Below are 24,055 nucleotides of genomic sequence, written 5' to 3'. Positions count from 1 at the left end.
ACTTCATACAGATTACTTTACCATGTTACTTTCGTATATATTTATTTTAGCTACAACATGGGATCGTATAATAATGTTAATACTCACTATACACATAATACTTCTTCTCCATCATCTAATTGTAAATTATCTCCAAATATTCATCATAATATCGGGCATAAACGAAGTACATCTGATGTAACAAGTAAGTAGGATATTATTCAATTACTTCATATGTTTTATTCCAGTGATAAATTATTTTTTAGTCAATACTTAGATTAGTTATATTCTGTAGTTTACATCACTAACTGATATTAATTATATAATCATTGAAAACTAAGAAGTAGTGGGAAGCTATTACATCCTGATACGGAATCCTCAGAAGCTTGCATCTATAATCTCATCAAGGATCGAATCCAGGCCTCTCGGCGAACACATGACTTTAAGATTAATAGGCTGGAATCTAATGATGTAATTATCTAGAACAATAACGTACAACCATCTTCTAATTATATTGATCAGTAACTGTCTCACATCTGCCATAATTAAAATCCATTGGTAACGGCTTTTCACTAAAGTTTCGAGAATTATCTCTTGAAGTTAACCACTAGCGTGGACATAATTATCACTTTAGTATATGAGAATGTTGCGAATTGTTGAATTTCTAAGTTTACATGAAAAAACTAATCTTAGTTAAACAGCCATTGCAAACCAAGAAGCACTCAACAGCTGTTTTGTCTTAACATGGGATTCCTTCGTAGATGAAAAACGAATTTACTAAATCCCTGCCATGTACTTCAAAATTGCCAGCTTCTGTCGAATTTCATTGTCTTCATATCCTCTCCATCTCGCCCCCCCTCTTTGTACACACAGCTGGTTTAATCTTATACTACGTTGTTTCACCTCTCATTATCAAAAAGTGTTTATTACAAAGGGTGTAGGTTATCAGTCAGTTTTAATGAATCATGAATAGTTTTCCTGTGACAACAACTCTCATTCACTTAACCAATACGTTTTACAGACAGGAAAATGTTTCACCTATTTATGAAAATATATTGATATCATTTTGTATTTTCTTTGTTGGTCTTGTTAAATTTCTATTTGCCTATATGCGGATTAATAATTAATTAGTTAGTTTTTTTTTAAAAACCACTGGGCCCCCAAATACCTTGGTGCGGCCAAGAGTGGGGAGAGTCCGCTCTCCCTCTTGAAATGCTCTCACATGGCCACGCGTATATAGCCTCTTCCAAGGAAGTCCTACTCACTGCCTTCTCACACCACGGGTGCTGTTTACGAAATTGAGAAGATGAAAAGCGAATGTCTGGTGTTTTAACCGGATTGGTGGACATGGAGAGCCCACCTAGAAGAGTTGGAATACCCTGATTCCAAACCAATGGTGCAGATAGGCTCCACGATCCTGAAGGAACAAATGGCGTATGAACCAATCGTTGTTCACCGGCTACCATGGGACTGCATCTCCTTACGTTGCTCCACTGCCTTATGGACCGGACCTTCAGGTCAAAGGCTCCGGGTGTGCCTCCCTAAGAAAACCACCTGCTTCGGTTTGGGCACCTGGGCAGTATCACAGCCCTCACACATATCAAATGAGATTCGTGTGGCGCATATGTATTTGGTGCCTCTTTGTACCAATATCTGTGTGTTAAAATAAAAATAAAAATAAATGTAAGTCAACTGGTTGCATCACCCGGTTATGTTTAATTCCAATAGGTCGTTCAGCGATGTTTAAAGCTAAGACTTGTCTTAAATTTATTTATTCATTTAAACACAGAAACTTTGGTACAAGGAGGCACCAAATATATATGTACCTCACTTCATTCGACTTGTGTGTGGGTTGGAATATTGCTCGATCGCCCAAACCGAAATAGGTGCTTTTCTTAGGGGGCCACTCCCCGAGCCTTTGACCTAAAGGTCTAATCCACAAGACAGTGGAGCAGCGTTAAGATATGCAGTCTTATGATAGTCGGTGATCAACAATAAATTGATATGCCATGTGTTTCCTCAGGATCCTGTAGTTCACGTGCATCATTGATTTGGAATGAGTGTTTTCCATCTCCCTAGATGAATTCTCCGTGTCCACCGATACGATTAAAGTACCGGACATTCTCTTTTCATCCTCTCAGTTTCGTAAACAACACCCTCTTTCCGAGGAAGTCTGTAGAACTTTACTGTGAGTGGTTGTATGCACGTGGTCATGTGAGTGCATTTGGAGGTGGAGAGCTGACTCTCCTCACTTTCGACCATACTAGGGCATTTGGGGGCACTTGTCTTAAAATTAGATGATTTCACTTTTAATCACTTGTACAAGAATGTATGTTTGTGTTAGTAAATTCTTGTCCTATTTTGGAAAGTTTAACAAGTACATGTTCTCAGGTATCGTGCACAAGGCTATCTTATATTATTGATGAATATCATAACTTTAGACCACAATGTTCCACATTTTTAACTTCAGTCGTAAGGTTCATCCGACCGAGGTTAGTCCCTGGTAAAAACTATCATAGAACTGATGTAACTTCCACAAATATCTAGTTAAACTATTATTATTGTTTGGTCGAAGGGTTTATGTAAGCTTACATAATTTGTAGATGATCTACGTAACAGGCACCCAAATCAAAGCAGGTGGCTTTCTTAAGTGGGTTGCTCCTACAACCTTTAACCTAGAAGTCTAATCTATAAAGCAATAAAACGATGCCAGTAGATACAATGCCATAATAGCCTGTAGCCAAAATAGATTCATTCTTCATTCGTTCCGTTGGTATCCTGGAGCCTATGTATACCTGTACTTTAATATCAGGGTTTCACAACTCCTCCCTTATAAACCCTTTGGGTCAACTAACTTGACTTCAGCAGGGGTCCGTCCGTTCTGTGCCGTCATACTTTCTTTAAAAAAAACAACATCCTCTTCATGTAAAGTCAGTCGGCAGAACTCCCCCTAACACAGACTATAAACACAATTTCATAAGAGTTTTTCAAGGTAGGAAAAGCGGATCTACCCCATTCTCAACTGTACCAGAATGTTTAAAGGAATAAACACCACCCTTAGTTTTTCACAATTAACGTTGTATTGTAATCCATAACACAAGTTTATCAACTTAGAAAGAGGAAAGAAAAAAAAACACTAAAAGTGTAAGAGAGATTTAAAATTTGTTTTTCTTTCTAATCAATAAATGTTTGTGTGTTAATTACACCATTATTGTCGTTGATCATATTCCTTCTACTTTTTAATGATTGTCATTAATGCACTGGTTTATTCTATTTATTATTATGATTATTATTAATTGTTTTTTACTCGTGTGTGTGTGTGTGTCTTTAAGTGGTAAGAAAGTGAGGAATCGATTTTATTAAAAGTAATAAACACATTTGTTTTACTGTGTGTACTTAGGCAACATACATATTAGTAACTATGTATATTTGTGACGGTTAAGAAAATCCTATGAACGTCAGACAGTCATCTGATAATGAATAAGTGGCACTTTAAAAAATAATTATGCACAAATATGTATGTGTAGCGCTCGAACATTGAATAATCAATGTTATCTCATTAGTCAGGTGAAAATTAAAGAAAAATCAGTCAGCTACAACGTAGGACCAGGTACATATATGCATCGGTCCAAGTTGCCATTACCTCATTAGCACAACAAGATGAACATCGGATTCATAGACGTCGTCATTTAGTATCGACAAATATCATTCCAACAGTCAATCACTTTATAATTTGATATCAAGGTTTAAGTAATTAGTTTTACTGCGATATTAGAATAGAACAAGTATTTGTTGATTAAATCAACTCTAGTATGCTGTTTTAGTAGTTCTCGGATTCATATCTGAGATAATAGCTTTCAATATAAACGCAACTGTGGCGACAGTTCTACCATATTGACATAAACTACCGGTGTAAGTAATTGGTTCATATTGGCAGTTCAACTTTATCATAGCGGTAGTAACTGTATTTTGGCCGTTCATTCTATTCTGCTTACTATGATTGTAAGCATAGCTTAGTGCATAAAGTGATCATTAGAATTCAATGGTAACCATCTCAATGATAACTGTCTATAAACTATGTTACATATCTGTCTTCTGAATATATTTATTCTGCTGTTCATATATTTCTTAGTACAACATAATAAATGCTTTTAAGGGTTATTAATTCAGGGGGTCTGTGGAAACTATGGAGTTTTCGTAGTTTTACATCACAGATTGACTACAGTTGGGCACAATCAGTGAAAATCAGGACAGAGTAGATAGTTGTTCTTCTCAGGTATAGGGCTCCTTAGCAATGCACATCTATGACTTCATTAGGTATAAAACTCAAGACCTTAAGGTTTTGCGAATAGCGCCTAACCATCAGACCATTAAGCCGACATCCACTAGTTTACATGTGTAATTTCAATCAATTTACAATATCATGCCACCGTCATCCAATGTCCTTGGTAAGTGACTGTCTTGTTACAACATGTTCGAACTCCACTGGTTACAGCTCCTCATCATAACTTTGGAAATGACTTCTCAAAACTAGTCATTAGTAGCGCTGCATTTTCTGAGCTGGTTAGTAGAATTACAAACATCTGAATATCATCCCAGACAACATCGTCACTATCTACTTCAAACTAATTCCTCCATTGTAAGCTGAGTTGAATGGTGGCCAGCAGTGAAGTCCAGGACTCCCGCCTCGTCCTATTTGGGACTCATCAGCTGGATATAGCTGTATTCCGGTGTTGTTGTTCACTCCGGGACTCGAAACCAGTACCGTTCGCTTCAAATACTAACACATCATCCACTTAACCACCTATTTCAGGTAGCCACTGGTTTGTGCAATAGGTTGAATTTTGATTCGTTTGTATTGATTATTTGAATCTTCCCATTCATATTTAAAACTGCAATTGATCAGTTCATTTTAGCCTATGAGCATCCCGTACGGATTACCTCAATATTCTCATTAAGTCACAAACACTTTGAGCAAAATTAGTCGTTCTTTATTGTTTTGCTCTACAGTATTTATAAGTTTATTCAATGTTAAATTGAAATTGCATTCCATGTTTTATCTTTTCTTTTCAATACCCCCCCACACATACACACGCACACGCGTATAGGTTTAAGAAATTATCATTATTATGTAGATAAATCTAGACATCGTGTTGTTATGGATCAGTTGGATCTAATGAATAATACTGAAACTAATCAAACGATAACAACAATAACTTCTAATCCAAATCGTTGGTCATCATCACAAGATTCAGCTGTTTGTTTATCAACTATTGATGATGTTGTAAACAATCCAATAACAACTATATCTAATATCACAAATCAAATATCATTGAATTCAATATGTCCTATCATAAATCATTTATCAAATCAAACAAATCCTTTATTAAATGAAAATCGACATTCATTACATCAATTACATTTGAATAATCTTAATCAAAATCCAATTAAATCAAGTATGAGTATGAATAAGGTATGTAGAAAAGTATTGACAAATGTAATTTTTGATTAAATAATTGTTGTATAGAGATTTGATTTATATTTTGAATTCTTCAGCACAATGTATTTACTTACTTACTTATTGCCTGTTACTCCCAATGGAGCATAGTCCGCACACTAGCATTCTCCAACCAACCCACTCTGTCCTGCGCCTTCCTTTCTAGTTCTATCCAATTCTTGTTCATTTTTCTCATTTATTTCTCTATTTCTCTGTGTAATGTGTTCTTTGGCCTTCCTCTTTTCCTTTGGCTTTGTGGATTCCAAGTGACGAGTATTTGTGTTGTGAAGCAGTTCGGTGCTTTCCTCGATGTGTGTCCTATCCACTTCCAGCGCTTCTTCCTAATTTCTTCCTCCTCTGGGATCTGGTTTGTTCTCTCCAAAATTAGGTTGTTACTGATAGTGCCTGGCCAACCGATCCGAACTATTTTACAGAGACAACTGTTGTTGAACACTTGTATCTTCTGGATGATGGATTTCGTAGTTCTCCAAGTTTCCACCCCATACAGTAGAAGTGTTTTGACACTTATATTGAAAATTTTGGCCTTGGTGTTGGTTGACAGACAGTTGTTTTGAGTTCCAGATCTTCTTCAGTCGTAAATATGCTGTTCTTACTTTTCCGATCCTCACATACACATCTGCATCAGATCCAACGTGTTAATCAATAATGCTGCCCAGATATATAAATGTTTGTACATCTTCCAAATCTTCTTCAAGTGTGATTCGGTTGGTGCATGTTGTGTTGTATCGGAGAATCTTGCTTTTCCCTTTGTGTATGTTGAGACCTACTGATGTTACTGCTACACTGGTCGTCTTCTCCTGCATTTGTTGTTGCATGTGCGACAACATACTCAGATCCTAGATCTGTTCTTAATTAAATCAGATATGAGCAATGGTTAAGTGTCACAGACTAGAATGAAGCGGTTCTCCATTTTCTTCCTACGTTAAACATTCACAAAATGCAATGTAGTTTTAAGAGAACCATATGGTATGGTTAACGAAATCTTTTAAAAGTAATATTTGTCAATCGTTCATGATATTTCTTTATATTTGTTTCTTTTTCGAATTGAATAATCACTATGTAGTAGTGATTAAGGTAATTTTTTTCTGTTTCTTGAGTGCTGATTATATCCTACCAATGAAGTTGTGATGCCGTCACTTGTTTAAGTAACTCGACATCTTGTGCGCCACGTTAATATATTAGAGGACAGCTGAAAGTAATTGACAGGAAACTTTTGACCACTGCTCAGTAATAAATCAATTTTGCAAACGTATCAATCCCACAAAGGAAATCATGCACAACGTGAATAACTTGATGGTAATGTTTCGGACTGTGAAACTGAGTAATTCGTAGTCGAATCCTCTGGGAAGCATTAGTTCTGTCAAGGTTACTGATGTGTGCCTGGCAACACGAAACCTAAATCCAGGAAGTTTAATTCTAAATGATACGCGAAACAAGAAGACGAAGCAATCTTTTTAACATAATAGTTAAGATTTATTAGTATTAGGTCTTGTAAAGAAAGGGGGTGAAATTATAGATGATAATGAAGAGACAATAAATAACAATACACTACTATCAAGTGATTAATAATCAACGATCCTAGTTGGCATGAAGTGAAAGTTAACGTCGCGAGGGAATATCAATGGGGTTTTTCTACCTGAAGTTGTAAACCTTAGTAAAGAGATAATGTGACTGACAAACGTTAAAGTAACAGAACTATTTTACTATGGTAATGGGAGATTTACCCCACTTTTTCTCTGCATACTAATGTCAGGACGAAAGCGTTTAATGCCAATGACCTCTGCAAAGCGAAGCAAATGTGTTCTCTACCTGTTAATTATCTTAAACACTTCTGAGTCACCTATGCTATGTTCATTATTCATTAAATATCCAGTGATCACACTTGCATATACTTCCTTTCAGACATAACTGATGGTGAATATGTTACGAAAACCTTGTTGATGCACTTCTGCCATTCATTCGAATGTACATATTTTCACAACTATATGTAAATTTGTAAATAAATTTGCCGGTGACCTCAGGATCCACTCTTGATTTTTCTAAGGAAAATCTGATGTTAAACATCAAAAACAATTAAACAGGAGGAACGCTCCTCTTTAGCGCTTCGCTAATCCTTTTGATAGGTCTTGTCTATGAAACGCTATATACGATTCCTAAGCTATTCCGGTAACCCGCAGTCTACAACTACACAGCGACTTGAACACCAGAGAGAAGACACAAATATGAGAGAAAATACTTTATCCCAAGGTTCATTTTTGTACAGAAAATCATAGGTATTTATAGATGTTGGCGTCTGTTAAATCAACATCATATTTCAGCCAATCCGTTAACGACATATTATGCTACCGACCAATAGTAGCACGCCACGTTGGAATTCCAAAACGTTCCATCATACTCTGATTGGCTAGATCCCTTCGGCTCCTTTTGGGCCTCTGGAGGCTCCGTTGATGTTCTCCGGAAGCCGACTCAACACCTTTTATCGATCCTGCCTGATATCTCCTCACCTTTGAATGCAAGACGGATGAGGACTGGTTTTTTTGACAGTTGTTTGTTTTAGACTTCCTGTACTACTTATAAAAAAATGGGTATCCAAAGAATGGAACTCAAGCTCTATTTGGAACTCATAAGTTGGATATACTTACATTCCTGGTGAATATTCAGAATGTCTGTCTTAATAGAAATACACATACCCAACAAAACTAAGCTGGAATGACAACTCTAACAATAGCCCAGTTTTTTGGAAAATCTAAATTTAATAAACCAAAGATAACAAGTTTTTGATGTTTTAACTCACAGACTAATCTTAGACCACCATTTGAATCAGAAAGCACTAAACATTTGTTTTGTCCTCGTATGGGACTCTCCTATATTGCCTATCCACAACTTCATCAGGGATCAAAGTCAGTATCTTCAGTGATGTAAACAATTTCCACAAAACTATAATAAGTTTTAACGTCAGTTCTAGATATGTGGGGGAAGGTTAGTAGCATAATCATAATAGTAAAATTCATAAAATGTATATATCAATGAAGTATACCGTAAAAATGCAGACAAAAAAAGCCAGATGGTTCACGATAATCGCGATTGATGTCCTAATACTCTTGATAATTTCAAGTTACCCAACGTCTACTATCAATATGAATTAGAACCGTGTTTTTATATAGGGGCTCCTTCATTTGTCACAATCATTTTTATTAACATTTAGATTAAAGGTGTCGTTAACGAAACTAAATCGACTAAACGAAATAACTTCAAAGGTTGTTTAAATTGTCCGTTGTCATTAATTGTATGACTAGAGCCCCCAAATGCCCTGGTATGATCGAGGGTGGGGAGAGTCTGCTTTCTCTCTCTCTAGATGCTCTCATATAGCCATTCGTATACAATTACTGCCAGGGAAGTCCTACTCACTGCCTTCTCATGAACAGGGCGTTTACGAAAAGCAAATGTCCGGTGCTTTAACCGGGTTAGTGAATATGGAGGATCCACTTAGGGGAGTTGGAATACCCTGATTCCAAACCAATGGTGCAGATAGGCTCCACGATCCTGAAGGAACAAATGGCGTATGAACCAATCGTTGTTCACCGGCTACCATGGGACTGCATCTGCTGACGCTGCTCCACTACCTTGTGGATCAACTTTCAGCTTAAAGGCTCCGGGTATGGCCCCCTAAGTATACCACCTGTTTCGGTCTGGACATTTGGACAGTATCACAGCCCACGTACAAATCAAGTGACTTGTGTGACGCATGTGTATTCGGTGCCCCTTTGTACCAATATTTATGCGTTCAAATAGATATATATGATTAGAGGGCATCAAATAACTGTTTTGCCATTATTATAGATTCCTCAACCAGTCTGTAATCATTTTCATGTTGAGATCGTGATACTATTTAACTGTTAATTTCAGATTTATTTATTCATTCACGTAAAATCTGTCTATGCAAGTAATAATTATGGATGCTCACTGTGCATTAAAACCGAAGCAGGTAGTTTTTTCAAAGTAATAATTGCTAAGCTTTTAATTTCAAGGTCCAATCTACCAGGTAGTTGAACAACATTAGGAGATACTATTCCATCATAACCAGTGAGCAGAATAGGTTCGTGCATTATTCATTCTCTTACGATCCTCGATCCCATGTATGTAATTCGATTGAAGTCATGGTTTTTTTTTTAACTTCCTCAAATGAATCCTTCATAATTTGGAATTTATAATAACAACACAATTGTTTAAAATTTGATTTATTTAGTTTGTAAGTGTTTGTATCCTTCCGTTGATACAATATGAAATGTGATTGATTCGTCTCTTTTGGCATACGTGCGCTTTGAATAATGGGCTTCTTTGTTCGTGCTATATCTTCATCAATTTTAGGTAAAGTTACATAACTTAGTCGCTATATGGATTCATTAGCTCAGTGAATAACACATTAAGCGTTTAAAAGAGAACGATAATATATATATATATATATATATATATATATATATATATATATATATATATGTATATATATATATATATATGTCTCTCTGCATTAGAACATTAACACTGCGTTAGCGGGACATAGACTAGATTAAAGCATGCTCAATGCATGATTGCTTTGGTGCACACTGATTGGCTAATTCTTATCCAATCAGCACTAGTCGATAGTTGGAGAATATTCTGGAATCTTCTTATGTAAAAACTATAAATATACTGACGTTTTTCCCTATTGTGCTTCTGATTTGCTTCTTGCTTCCATCTAACCTTGTTATTTGGAATATAATCTCCTTCCTGTTCAACCGTGTACTGATTTGGGGTCTTGTCGAGTGAATCGGTGTCCAAGAATACTAAGCAATAGGAATAGCTGGGTCAAAACCGTAAGAAGAGAGAGTTATAACACACTGGAATGCAGTTTCATCCGATTAATGTGTCTGAAATAAGATGAAACACGCAGTCTGAATTCCAATGTTAGTGACTATTTCAATTTTAATTTAATCTATTTGTTTTTCTTTTCAATGATATTGTTGTTTTAAAAGGGTCAAAAACACTTTTGTACAACTATTTTTACCGAACTTGCGCACACATACACATAGATAGATAGATAACCAGATAATGTTATAAGTTCAGTAGACAATTTGATCAATTAAAGTTGGCACACTTCACAATACCAATACACTCATCACGGATCAATAACTATAATATAACATATGTAAACAAAACAAAATGTACCTTTTGAACAAGTTAGCCGGTTATTTTACATATCCAAATTTCAATATGAACAATTAGGGTGGTAAGGTGCATATAATTTAGCTGACTAATCATTCCTATACTAGACAAAATGAACGTTTCTGACCACACTACTTTTCATCCATCCAAAATGCGCTATATAACTAATGTAAGAAATAGTTTGTCCAGATTATATTATGTTTCATAGTTTACAGCTTACAAATCGATCTTAGACATCTGTTTCATCTTAGTATGAGATTCATCATGATTGTATGATCGAATCTAGGAGTTCTAGATCTCACAGTAGTTGCTTAGTTTTCAGGTATTCAATAATTTACATTTGTTATTTCAATGAGTTCGCAATTAAAAGTGTAAATAATGCACGAATTTGAACCATTGTGTTCGGTTGGGTAATACACGCTTACTTACATCTGTTACACGTGGAGCATAGGTCAACAACCAAGAATCTTCAACCTGCTCTGTCCTGGGTTCTTAATTTTTCCCAAGTGTTGTTTCTGCTTTTGATTCTTGCTTCCGATTCCCGGTGGAATGTGTTTTCTGGTCATCCTTTTCTCTTTTTGCATTGAGGATTCTTAATTAGGGCTTGCTTTTTGTTGTAGTTTCATGGTTTTCGCAATGTGTTCTATCCACCTCAAATGTCTTTTCCTAATCCCCTCTTCGGCTGGAAGTTGGTTTGTTCTCTACTAAAGTAGGTTATTACTACACCTAGTCTCAGTTATTGTTCACTCCAACTGTTTTTAAAGCTTAAAACGGACAATTACACGGTATTGTACAGCTTTACAAACGGTAATCTCATTACTAAATCTATCAAATCCCATTAAATAACAGTGATTAGAATAATCATATCACAAATAGTTACAATCTTTATCCACATTAACGTATCATGATCCACGGTGTCTGAGAGACACCTGGTACTCGATTTGAGAGATGGTGCAAGAAGAGTTTATTGGCTACACGTATAAAAAAATAACTGTATACTTGTTTATATATGTACAATCTAGATATATCTATATCCCTTAGGTAGTTGAATGTTTCAATGGTTTATGTCTCATCCCTTGACCGATCGCATACACTCTTCATCTGGTAGTTTCTGATGCACCCTCTGTATCATTCTGTATGTTACGTATATTGTACATTATAGGTGATTTTTTTACAAACGTATCTCCTAGACAATCAGAAAAATCTATTCGACACAAAACTATAATTTAATGTTGTCTCATGTGATCAAGATACTTGAATTACAATTTGAAGATCAATATAAACTATGTCTGTTATCTGTGCCGCGTAAAATGATACTTTTCATATCCTACTACGTTGTTTTAATATAACGTGAATGGAGATGATCTCTTTGTGTGTGCTTCGGCATATGATTTACCAACGGTATATAGGATGGGCCTAAGTTTAAAACCTTCATACTTTATCGATTTCTTTGTCTTCTGTTGGAAATTCGACACCCACAAACAGCTTTCGAAAAATAGTATCAGCTTTGCTATTTAAAGTAAACATTTGAGATTATATGACTGTGATAATAAAAGTTGCAGATTGATACTCAAATCAAGAGTTTGCTGCTTTTGTCGATCCGAAATTAGACTCACCATCTTTAGAAATTGAGAACAACATTTATAATTGACTGACCGATGAGGTGGTAACAAACGATAGGCAGGGGGATAAACTGCAGGAAGGTGAATCGAAGACACTTCACATCCTTAAATATTTTATAGCCGTAGGACTGCACAATACCTCTCTGCTTACGTCCAAATTCTACTCAATAGATGGTTTTTCTTTTTTTTGAGCTTCGCAGAGGTTTTGTTTCTATTTTTCGTTCCAAATTAATTCATTCCAAACTCATTTTGTCTTTTTTTCATTCATGTTCTATTAATGCTTGTAGATTATTACAAAAGAAATTCTGCCACAATCATGTCTTCCGAAACATTCTCGTTCATCAGTTAATTTACAACAATTAAATTCATCATTATGTATCATGAATGATGATAATTCTGCACAAATTAAATCATCATCGTCTTTAAATCAAACTGCCACTGTTCGTGGTGAGAATAATCATAGGAATGATGTTGATCGCAACTTATCATCATACTCTACAAATAATATAACTTCTGATTTAATGCTTGGATCCTTAGAAGGAGTACCAGTACTTACAACGATAACACTCACTAAAACAAAATCAATAAATGAAGCAAGGAACAATCCAACTCATACTATGGAATCTTGTAGTTCCACAACAGAATCGTCAAGTCCACTTGATAGTGGTCTTTATATGACAGCTAATCGTTGTATACATAGTAGTTGCGATGGTGTTGGTGTTGTTGATCATGGTGATGACGATGATGATAATGATAATCATGGTGTTAAATTGCAATCACCAGAGAATTCATTTCATTTACCACATTGTCCACATTATCACACTACTTCATCAGTTATGTATCGAACTTTAACATTACGTAATTATCTAGTCCCTAGAATAATTCCTGAATGGGATTTTGTGGATGGTCTTTTGAGAATAGCTCGTCGATTAGTACCAATTAGTCCCAAAGAGCAAAGAAGTAAGTGTTTCTTCAAACTTGATTATACATTGAGTTGTTTCATTCACTAATCGATTTCAGATTTAAACCTGTGGTTTGTATGTGAGAAACAAGGGGTAACAGAAAACCGAATGACTACTTCACCGTTTGAATTTATTCACGAATTAATTTTCCTCTTCAAGGATTCTCTTTTTAACTCAGAGTATCTAGATGATATGATCTTGTTCACTAAAGTTGTTGACTAATGGAATTTCAATACAAAATAGTTCCGAGATACATTTATTTTTCTCTAGATGAAAGATGTTACTTAAGGACACCTACTTCAATGCCTAGCTTGACTGTAGTGAGTGGAGCAGTCGATCATGTTGAAAAACCCATTTATTTTTAGGGTATCATACTGTCCTAGTAGGTTGGTTGTAGACAAAATTAAAGTATTTTTGGAGGTATTCCTTCTGTTCCTTTTCGCTTAGACAACTTATGGTACAGATGAAATGTCTGTCTGCAATTATACTATATAAACAGTCCACCTTATATTGTTGTGTGGTTGTGCAGTGTAACATTTGACGCTTGGTAACATGTGTGTCTCACTTATTCTGTTGGAGATTTCAGAAGATTACACGCGTATGGTGGAACAACGAAGCATGTGATACCTGATGTGCCATAAGGGCTCGTATGTGTGTAAACTTGAGGGTCATCTAAACGAAGGAATAACTTCCATGGAGTAAGCCATTGACATGTTGACGCTTATCGTTACCCTTTTGTCATTTCCATCCATACTACCACTCACTGAAGCTCGTATGGATGAATAAATAAGTTTTACAGGAAGCTTTATGACCTCTAGAAAGCCAGGCGCTCAGATATAGTAATCGTACTAGATGTTTTTAACATCCAAGTTGGTGAGTAAAGGCAAACCACTTAGGTGGGTAATTTGTCGTCTCATCTCAATGAACGGGTAGCGGTAAATGTTTATTGCTGTTATGCACATACAACCTCAATATTGCCTCAATTCACAAGCATTATAAGCAAAGATGAATGGTGGCTAGCAGTGGAATCCAGGATGCGCATTTCGTTCTATTTGGAATCGTCAGCTGGATTCACCTGCATCTTAGGGTTGATATTTATCCCGAGATTCGAACCCAGTACCGTTCGCTTTAAGCGCTCTCGTGTTATCCACTTAAGGTAATATTGAAACAATCTGCACAGAATGCACATATGCTAAGAGATCGATCAATACACGTGGCCATATGAGAGCATTTCGAGAGGAAGAGCTGACTCTCTCCACCCTCGGCATAAAAACTCAAGTTTTAGTTTAATTCGGTTATATATTCTCTGGAGAAGTGGCTTAAACTGAGTTACAAAACGTCAGAACTTGTAATTTTTCTACTCATTGGGATATCTATAAATATATTATTTTTCTTTATAACAATCTACCCAATGCTCAATTTATTTGAAATTATGAAGTTAAACCTTGGTAATGATACCTACAATAATAATAGTGTTGGTCAGTTGTGTGTACCTTACCATTTAGTCGATTTCTGATTGACTCAATGTATTAAATAAAGATAGAATAAATGGATTATAGATAGAAGCATAATTAAAGACATACGTTTCATCTTGTTTGAGACTTTTCAGTTGCGTATGCTAGAATCCAAGTATTGATGTTCTGACCTAGTATATTTTACTTCAATTGCCAACGAATTTCACAATCACCTACTACTAGCCTGTTGAATGGGTATTGTATTTACGTTATCATCAAACAGGGTTTGAGTTATCCCGTTGTTAACGTTCAGAACTGAAATTTGATGAGTGTCATTTTCTAGAAGACATGTATCGACATGACTATATCGGGTCAGTAGACTTGGAAAGCACACTGCTGAGAAGTCCCAATGCTCCCAGGTTTTCAGCGGTGGTCTGACTTTGATCGGCTCATGATTTCAATGAAATTCAACAATCTCCACAACCTCATGTTAAAAATACCAATAATGTTGAGAAGAGATAAAGCGTTTTTGTTATTACATGTTAGTTCTTTCTTGAGGAGATAACCTCGATAACATTTTCCTAATTCACATGTTATCAATAACATTCGGTATCAACTGATTAGTTGTTATAGTCTTTGTTTTTGTAACCCTGTTACGTGTGCCCAGGGTCATTGCATGATACTATAAAAACGGGGTTGTTCTGTTTCACGTTTGACATCTGTACGAAATATAGAGTAAGATTGAAAGTCCTCTCTTCTCTGCCATCGTGTAAATTATTAACGTTAAAGTGTTGTTGCGTGATACAGGTATCCGGTCTGTTCGAGTGCCTATTAGTTACGATTTATTAGAAGGATCCTCAACCGTTCGTTTATAGAATTTATCGTATGTCAACCAGAAATCCCAAAATCTTAAATGTGCTTGCGAGGTTTAACATTCGGAAATTGAACTGAATTTTGGGAATTGATAGAAAATAATAGGATAAATTTAGAATCAATTCGATGACCAATGAAAAGCGAGGAAGGTTTTGAATTATGAATAGCCCTGACAATTTCACCTTACTATGCTAATGTGTGATATGACAACTTGAAGTGATTTATACATCTGCCATGTTCTATTTATTTATTTAAACACATAAACATTGGTACAAGGAGGCACCAAGTAGATATGCGCCACATAAATCATTCGATTTGTGATGGATGGGATACTGCCCGAGTGCCCAGGCCGAAGCAGGAAGTTCTACATTGATTATGATCGATCGATAATAGAATAACAAACTGATTTAGATATAATTTAATCCAATAACATAGTAACACAATGTTATCGTTTTTCTTTCTTCTTTTGTTTCTTATGCATTTTGTTTCAAACAAATTACAGCTGCTTATTTACAGGCAGAATTAGCAAATTTAAATCTTCATTTACCTGCACGTGTATGGTTACCAGTAAATAAAGCTGGTCATATTGTGCTACGTATTCCACCAACTGCTGCGGTATGTTTAAATTCTAAGGATAAAGTAAGTCAACTATGTATATGATCTGAGTGATCCTATTCCTTATTTTTTTGATATCTCTACATTAAATAATTTCAATTTTGGTTTTCTTTTGTAAGATCATCCGTTCATAGTGAAATTTTCATACTGAGGTTCTGTGTAAGGTTTCATGACGTGCAATGCTAACCGGTATAGGGGATGGTTGGAAGAAAGTTAGGGGCGGCCAAAGCAAAACGTGGCATCAGTGCTTGAAGTCACTAAATTCTGGTGTAAGCCATGTCGGTAGATGCAAACTAGTTGGTTGGGGTCCGCGTGACTATCGTAACCAATGGTTAGAGACTCTTGGTGACATGGCTCAGGATCGATCACAATGGCGTAGGTGTATACACTCTCTGTCTTCCCTTAAACTAAGAGATTAAAATCGCTTCATATGTTTCTTTCTACAAACTAACTCTTTCTTCCTTATAGACAATCGTTCATTCATGTATTACCACCACTGAATTAACTACTTCTATGAATTCGGTGTTCATCTTGTTGTGCTAATGAGATAATGACAACATGGACCGATGCACATATGTGCCTAGTCCTACGTTGTAGCTGACTGACTGACTAACTCATAGAGAAATGTTAGATCAATCAAACATTGTTATAAACTTTGATTCAGATTAAAGGATTCATGAATATGTTTCATTTATCTTGTCACTCCTTATCCAGATGCTTGTTTATTTAAACATATAAAAATTGGTATAAGGAGACATCAAATATAATATGCACCACACAAATCATTCAATTTGTGTGAGAGCTGCCTAAACTGAAGCAGGTGATTTTCTTAGGGGACCACTCCTCAAGCCTTTGACCCAAAGGTTCAATCTATACGGCAGTGGAGAAATGTTAGAAGATGCATTCCTATAGTAGTCGGTGACCAACAATTAGTTAGTACGCTATTTGTTCGCACACACAAATCAAGTGACTTGTGTGGCACATATGTATATCTGGTGCCTCCTTGTACCAATGTTTATGTGTTTAAACAAATAAATAAAATGACTGTCAAAGTATTCATATACACGATAATGACTGTGTTGGATTTTAGCATAAAATTCAATATGTTATCCTGTCTATCAATAGATTAGTGAATAACTTTACAGTCAAAGAGTTTTAAGAATATTGAAGAAAAGCCTACAATCGAAAGAATATTTTTGTCCATCCTTCTTCAGATCTTGATGACCATTGGCCTGCTAAAATGCTTGTAGGCTGTGCAAAAGTTCGCTGGCTACGAAACATAGCTTATGAATGTGAGAGACATGCGTAGGCTCCACAATTATGATCATAGGTGTCTTCGAAGCATTGCTCACGTCTCATCAAACAACCGACTGAATAATGTTGGCGTTAGGGATAAGATATTAGACAATGATGGCAAATCGGTTGATGAGGTTGTGAATCTCCTCCAAATGACGTGGTCAAGACGTGCGTCACATATACCCAAACGCTGTTTATCTCGGTCGAGGATGTTTACTGATGCAGGAATAGGTTTAAGAATAGCTAGGGGTTGCCAAACCAAGATATATTATCAGTCCATGAATTCATTGGTTAATATCCTGATACGTATTAGTAGACCCATATTTGCTCGTCAGGATCCGTTTGATAGCTGCGATCAGTAGGTAAAAACTTCAGTTGTCATCATGCGGAATCATTCACAAAGGCACAAGGATAATCACTTTATCTTCCTCTAAATCTTAAATTCCAGTATTCATTCATACCTACCTTCCAACTATGTATTTTCAAGCCATATTCTTAGTGTTCAGTCTTTATTATTACCATTGCTTCTACACTCTTTCTGTCTGTTTTGGTATTCATTCTGCTGTACTCATCTCGTACTGATGTAGTATGCCGACCTAGGTCAACATAAATCTTTTCTGGGTTCTACATTAATGATGATTTACTGAATTGCTGGAATTTCCTCAGTAACGTGAATTAACAAGAAGCAGTAGCTTTCAGATCCCACCAATTCTGGTCAGATTTAATCACTGTACACATTCTTAATGCCTAACTGATGTGCCTATGTGGTGATAAAATGTGTCTAGAGTGACGTCGGCAGAGACTTGTGTGGTCTTGATGGAACGAGCAATTCAATTACGTAAAATAGACTTCCCTCTCTTGAATCATTCACTTACCTTGTGTCCCCAAAACAATATGCGATCTGTCCAGGTATGAACCACATCAGAGAAAGTTTACACGAACCTAGCAATATTAATAGTTGACAGCAAAAGCACCATAACTCTGATTGGATTACTGTCGTTGTTCTTTATTTTAAGTTAATTAAAAGAGAACTATGTGCATATTCTACAACTCATTTCACTTCGTCAATCCAAAATAAAACTATTTATCTCTTAAGAACTCCTACTGACTACTATTTGCAAATTCCTTGAAGTGTTTACCAATTTTATTGCACCTAAGGTTACGCTACCATTTTAATCGATCGTTGTTTTCTTGTTTGTGCATGTGTTTATCCCTGTGTCTGCTTGTGTGTATTGTTTATTTACGTGCGTGTTACTGAGTTGTTTATGTCATGGTTTATTGATTTTTAATTCCGAGAACCATTTGCACTAGTATGTGTACGCGTCAGGAAAGCGGATGATACAGATTGGTATGATCATCACACTCACATTTGAAGGATAAATGATGTCTTTTTGTCAGTAAGAAGTTGTAGAGATTGTTGAGTTTCATTGAAACCATGAACCGAACTAAGTTGGACTACCATTAAAAAATCTGGAAGAGCTGAAGGGGCGTTTCGCATCAGTATGTGATTCCTCAGTTGTGCTCATCCACGATCCCGTTCACACGCGAAGCTGAAGGTTCTCGGTTCAATTTCCTTGTATAAAGTCGTGGATGTGCACTGATAAGGTGTCGTATACTAGGATGAAATGGCCATATGGTGCTTCCACGTTTTCAATGGTGGTCTAACGTAGACCCGTTCATTTTTGTCTTCCTGTTCAAACTACTTGTTTAACCAGAATTATGTTCAAATCCACTCATATTAATAACCCGACAGGGATGTTTGTTTTAAACTTGTGACATAATAGTGGTTGAAAAATAAGAATTTACCGCTATAATTATCACATTATTACTCAAGGAGATCGTAAGTGCTATTTAAGGTTTGGAAATGAAAGTTACTGCCTCGTCGCTCACATTTTGGAAGGATATTTCTTATCCGTAGTATCCCTAAAAGGGAAATTAAATTAGCACTGTTCTTGACATCTAGGGAGATATAACACAGATCCCAAAGGATGTCCACACACAGACTTTTCTGTGTGTAATATTAGATGTACTAGCTCAGTAGTTTTAAGGCCTTGCTGCCGACTACAAAAATTCATGTGATAAGATGAGATGTGATATTTTTTAGTATCAATACTTCCTGACCCTCTTCCATCATGAGAAGACAAAACGTCTGCAGATGCTGGTTGTTTGAAAGGAATATTTTACTATCACCATACTCCAGTATAGTCAACTATAACGTTCCTCCGTTAGATCTTAAGTTCATGACTTTTAGTCTTATCACTCTTCAATTGATCTGCCTGACAAGGTTGGATGTGAAGAAACTAGTGTTTTAATCATCAAGATTTACAAACCTATGACCACCACATTAAGGTACTAACTACTATTGAGTACACCATCATTATTGTAAATCAAATTCACTTGATATTGTTTACTTAAATCTTCCCATTGATGTTTAGGACTGCAATTGATCAGTCTCTCTTATTGGCAAATGTACATACAGTGCGCATTGCCTCAATATTGCCCTAATTCATAAGCGTTATAAGCAAAGATGAATAGTGGCAAACGGTTGAATCCAGTATGCACGTTTCATCCTATTTGGGACTGATCATCTAAATTTACCCTCATCTCAAAGTTGATATTCTTTTCGGGACTTGAACCCAGTACCGCTTGTAATTCTTGTGAATTAAGACAATACACACAGTATGCACATATGCCAATAAGAGACTGATCAATTGCAGTCCTAAACATCAATGAGAAGATTCGAACAAACGATACAAAATGAATCTACAAAATGACCCTATCGCACAAGAAAGTTCCTATCAGAACTCAGTAGCTAAGTGGATAATGCAATGGCGTTTGAAGCGAACAGTTCAAGTCTCGAAGTGAACATCAACTCTGAGATTCAGGTTCATCCAACTGACAAGTCTCAAATAGGATGAAACGCGCATCCTGGATTCCACTACTAGTTACTATCCATCTTTGTTTATTATTATTATAAATCATTCCATATATTCTCATCATTCTAATGTTCTCAATTTTGTAATTATCTGTTTACCATTGTTTTACTTTTTGTGAATGTACGTGTTTGTATATGGGTATAATGGGTATAACAGGATTATTTACATGTATGTTACGCACATACATCTTTTATATTCATTTTGTAAAGTTCATATTACGTAATCTATGTAATCAAAAAACAAAAAGAACCCAAAAGAATAGGATATATTGATACTAATAAAAATGGTGTTTTTCGTATGGTTGAAATTTCAGTCAGTCAGTTACAACGTAGGACTAGGCACATGTGCATCGGTCCATGTTGTCATTATCTCATTAGCACAACAAGATGAACACCGAATTCATAGAAGTAGTTAATTCAGTGGTGGTAATACATGAATGAACGATTGTCTATAAGGAAGAAAGAGTTAGTTTGTAGAAAGAAACATATGAAGCGATTTTAATCTCTTAGTTTAAGGGAAGACAGAGAGTGTATACACCTACGCCATTGTGATCGATCCTGAGCCATGTCACCAAGAGTCTCTAACCATTGGTTACGATAGTCACGCGGACCCCAACCAACTAGTTTGCATCTACCGACATGGCTTACACCAGAATTTAGTGACTTCAAGCACTGATGCCACGTTTTGGTTTGACGTATCGGTGAGTGACCATATGAAGTGCTAGAGTAACCGTATTACCAATTATACATCACGCGTACGTACGACGTCGATGAAAATTCACAGTGCCATTAACTGATTTACCATCATTCCCTAATACCCTGCATCTAACCTCATTGTTACTTACCCGGTGATCCCAGCAGATGCGAGCAATATTTCTAAGGCATTTGTGGTCAGATACTACTAGCTTACGAATATCGTTTACTCTTAATGGCCATGTTTCGCTGCCGTAAATAAAAACAGAACGAACTGCCGCTTAGTATATTCGTCCCTTAATTGAGAGACGCATATCTCACCTTCACCATAGGTGACATAAGTTGAAATTCATTCGGATCTGTTAGTTTAGAGTATCATTTAATAGATTCATATTAATATTATGAAGTACAAATAATTAATTTGTGATTCATTCAGATCAGATCAGTTCTACAATCTTCATAAACTCTTTACACTTATGATAATCATATACTCACTGATTACCGACTTCAAGAGTTCTAGTGGAAAACCTTGACTATTACAGTTCAACCACGCCCGAATGTGAGGCAGTTATACGCCACATGCAATGGAATCGATAATATGTCACCCAACACTAACAGATTTGAGTCAACTGTGAATGCTTATTGGTCCTCAATATAGTTGTTTCTCGTCTAGCCCAATCAGTTCAGTCCGGAACACAGTATTCAGCTTCTATTATATGAATAATATCTTTTAGACATATGTGGTTTATATACAAACAGACAAGACCGAATCACACCACAAAATGAAAAATAGTAGTTATACAAGATCAAACCAAAAATGATTATGAGTATAGGAGACTGTAGCTAGTAGATTTGAGATAACTTAAAAATGACAAATCGTATAACAGTAGCCAATAGATCAAATGCCCTGGTACGGCCGAGAGTGAGGAGAGTCCGCTCTCCCTCTCGAAATGCTCTCACATGGCCACGCGTATATAGCCTCTGCCAGGGAAGTACTACTCATTGCCTTCTCGCACCACGGATGTTGTTCACGAAGTTAAGAAGACGAAAGGCGAATGTCCGGCACACTAACCGGGTTAGTGGATATGGAGGATCCACTTAAGGGAGTTGGAATATCCTGATTAAAAACCGATGGTGCACATGGGCTCCAGTATCCTGAAGGAACAAATGGTGTATGAACCCATCGTTGTTCACCGGCTACCATGGGACTGCATTTGGTGACGTTGCTCCACTCCCTTGTGGATTAGACCTTTGGGTCGGTGGCTCCGGGTATGGCCCCCTAAGGAACCCACCTGCCTCGGTTTAGGCACGTAGTTCAGTCTAAAATTCATGTAATGGTAGTATAGGCTAATTACTTAATTACACATTAGCAGAAATAGGAAACATACAATCTACATACAACTAGATTATAAACGAAAAAGAATTGATTAACAGGTCCGTTGTAAATAAACAGTAACAGAAAGGCACAACACAACAACTTCTTACTTATACAATGTAGATCAATGACCGATTGACTCTACGTATGACATCTTATATCTATTTTGTTTTTGTTTTAACCAGCGTTTCTTTTCCTTACAAATATAGGCACCATTTTTAATCTATGTGGAAATATTGTGCTGTGATGATCCATCAATTATTTCTTTACCAAGTCGACCGATAACAGCAGCCAGTTCAAAAAGTTCCAATTCATTATCTGCTGTTTATCCATGGAATCCTAATTCACATACAGTAAGTATTTGTTAAATAAATGCACTTTCTGCATTGTTCAAATTGAATAAGTCAATTGAAATCACAAAACTATCTAAGTTAGACCACTATTAAAAAGCAATTAGCACTGGACGGTCGTTTTGTTCTAGTATGCGACTACTTAACAATGCGCACTCACAACCCCACCATAAGAATCTAACTCAGGACGTAAGCACTAAACCTCTAGACTACTGAACTGGGGCCCAATGATGTACAATTCTAACCTTAATCAATCCACAATATTGCACAACTAGTGCTTCTAGGCTTTTAATAGTTGTCTAACTTGGATTAGTTCATAATTTCACTGGAGTTCAATATTCTCCACAACCCTATACTGAATAATTTAAATTTATTATAAATAGTCATCTTTTTATTTGCTTACACAACAGTAGTCAGTAAGAAGATCGTGGACATTGAACGCATACAAATAATGTTGTCACTAATCACTGTTATTCATTCGTTAGTCTAGGACACCAAATGGCATACCCATGTGTTTTTCAGACTGACTTAGCCTACCGATCTATGCTACCAATCCAACATTTGAGTATCTGATCTTCTGAAGGACATCAGAAAGCTTCCTTAAAAACTCACCTTTTACTCTGTCGAAAACAATGTTATTGTTATATCTTGAATGTTGATTTCTTGATATACCGCGTATAACAGAACACTAGAACACCAAAACCCTTCCAAGTCGCAATAAGAAGACAGAAGATTAATGAGAAGAATATCATTCCAAACAGTGTTAATCATAGTACAAAATTGTCAGGTATTTATAGTTTTTAATAAGAACGAAATCATCATTACAGTCCTCCAATCCGCATACAGGGGGCTATTAGCATTATCCAATCGGAAAGCTACACGTAGGAATTCTAGAATATTCTTCCGAAAGGTGATTGGATGGAACATCTTGGGCTCCTTCTGAGCCTCTTACAGCTTCCTCGAGTTCACCGGTGGTCCGTCGTCACAGTTATACATTCAGATTTTTCTCGGTCATTTTTCTGCCACCGAGTCATTCTACATGGTAGTATATATGCAAAATCGTAGTTTAAAATTTCATACTTTGACTGAGTGTTGTTATAAAAAAGCTACTACTTACGTAAGATTTTAAAATAATGAAGAAAACCTACATCTCAAGTGATGAGTTGTTTTTAATAGTAAGT

General features: G+C 36.2%; 1 protein-coding gene across 2 annotated transcripts in view; it reads left to right on the top strand.

Moving 5' to 3' along the window:
- PI4KB_1 (Phosphatidylinositol 4-kinase beta) overlaps nt 1-24,055 on the top strand; it is a 53,594-nt gene that overhangs the window by 7,578 nt on the left and 21,961 nt on the right. The window contains exons 5-9 of one of the 2 annotated variants that reach the window (XM_051217757.1): nt 51-184; nt 5,088-5,452; nt 12,609-13,281; nt 16,113-16,249; nt 22,734-22,877. In XM_051217757.1, the coding sequence (XP_051064181.1) occupies nt 51-184; nt 5,088-5,452; nt 12,609-13,281; nt 16,113-16,249; nt 22,734-22,877 (1,453 nt within the window). Of the gene's footprint in view, nt 1-50; nt 185-5,087; nt 5,453-10,049; nt 10,441-12,608; nt 13,282-16,112; nt 16,250-22,733; nt 22,878-24,055 lie in introns of those variants that run through there. The other variant, XM_051217758.1, reaches the window with a different exon arrangement.

This window comes from Schistosoma haematobium, chromosome 7, assembly GCF_000699445.3.
Source record: "Schistosoma haematobium chromosome 7, whole genome shotgun sequence".
Lineage (NCBI taxonomy): Eukaryota > Metazoa > Platyhelminthes > Trematoda > Strigeidida > Schistosomatidae > Schistosoma > Schistosoma haematobium.
Note: the sequence above shows the minus strand (reverse complement) of the source record. Positions and strands in the feature narration are given on the sequence as shown.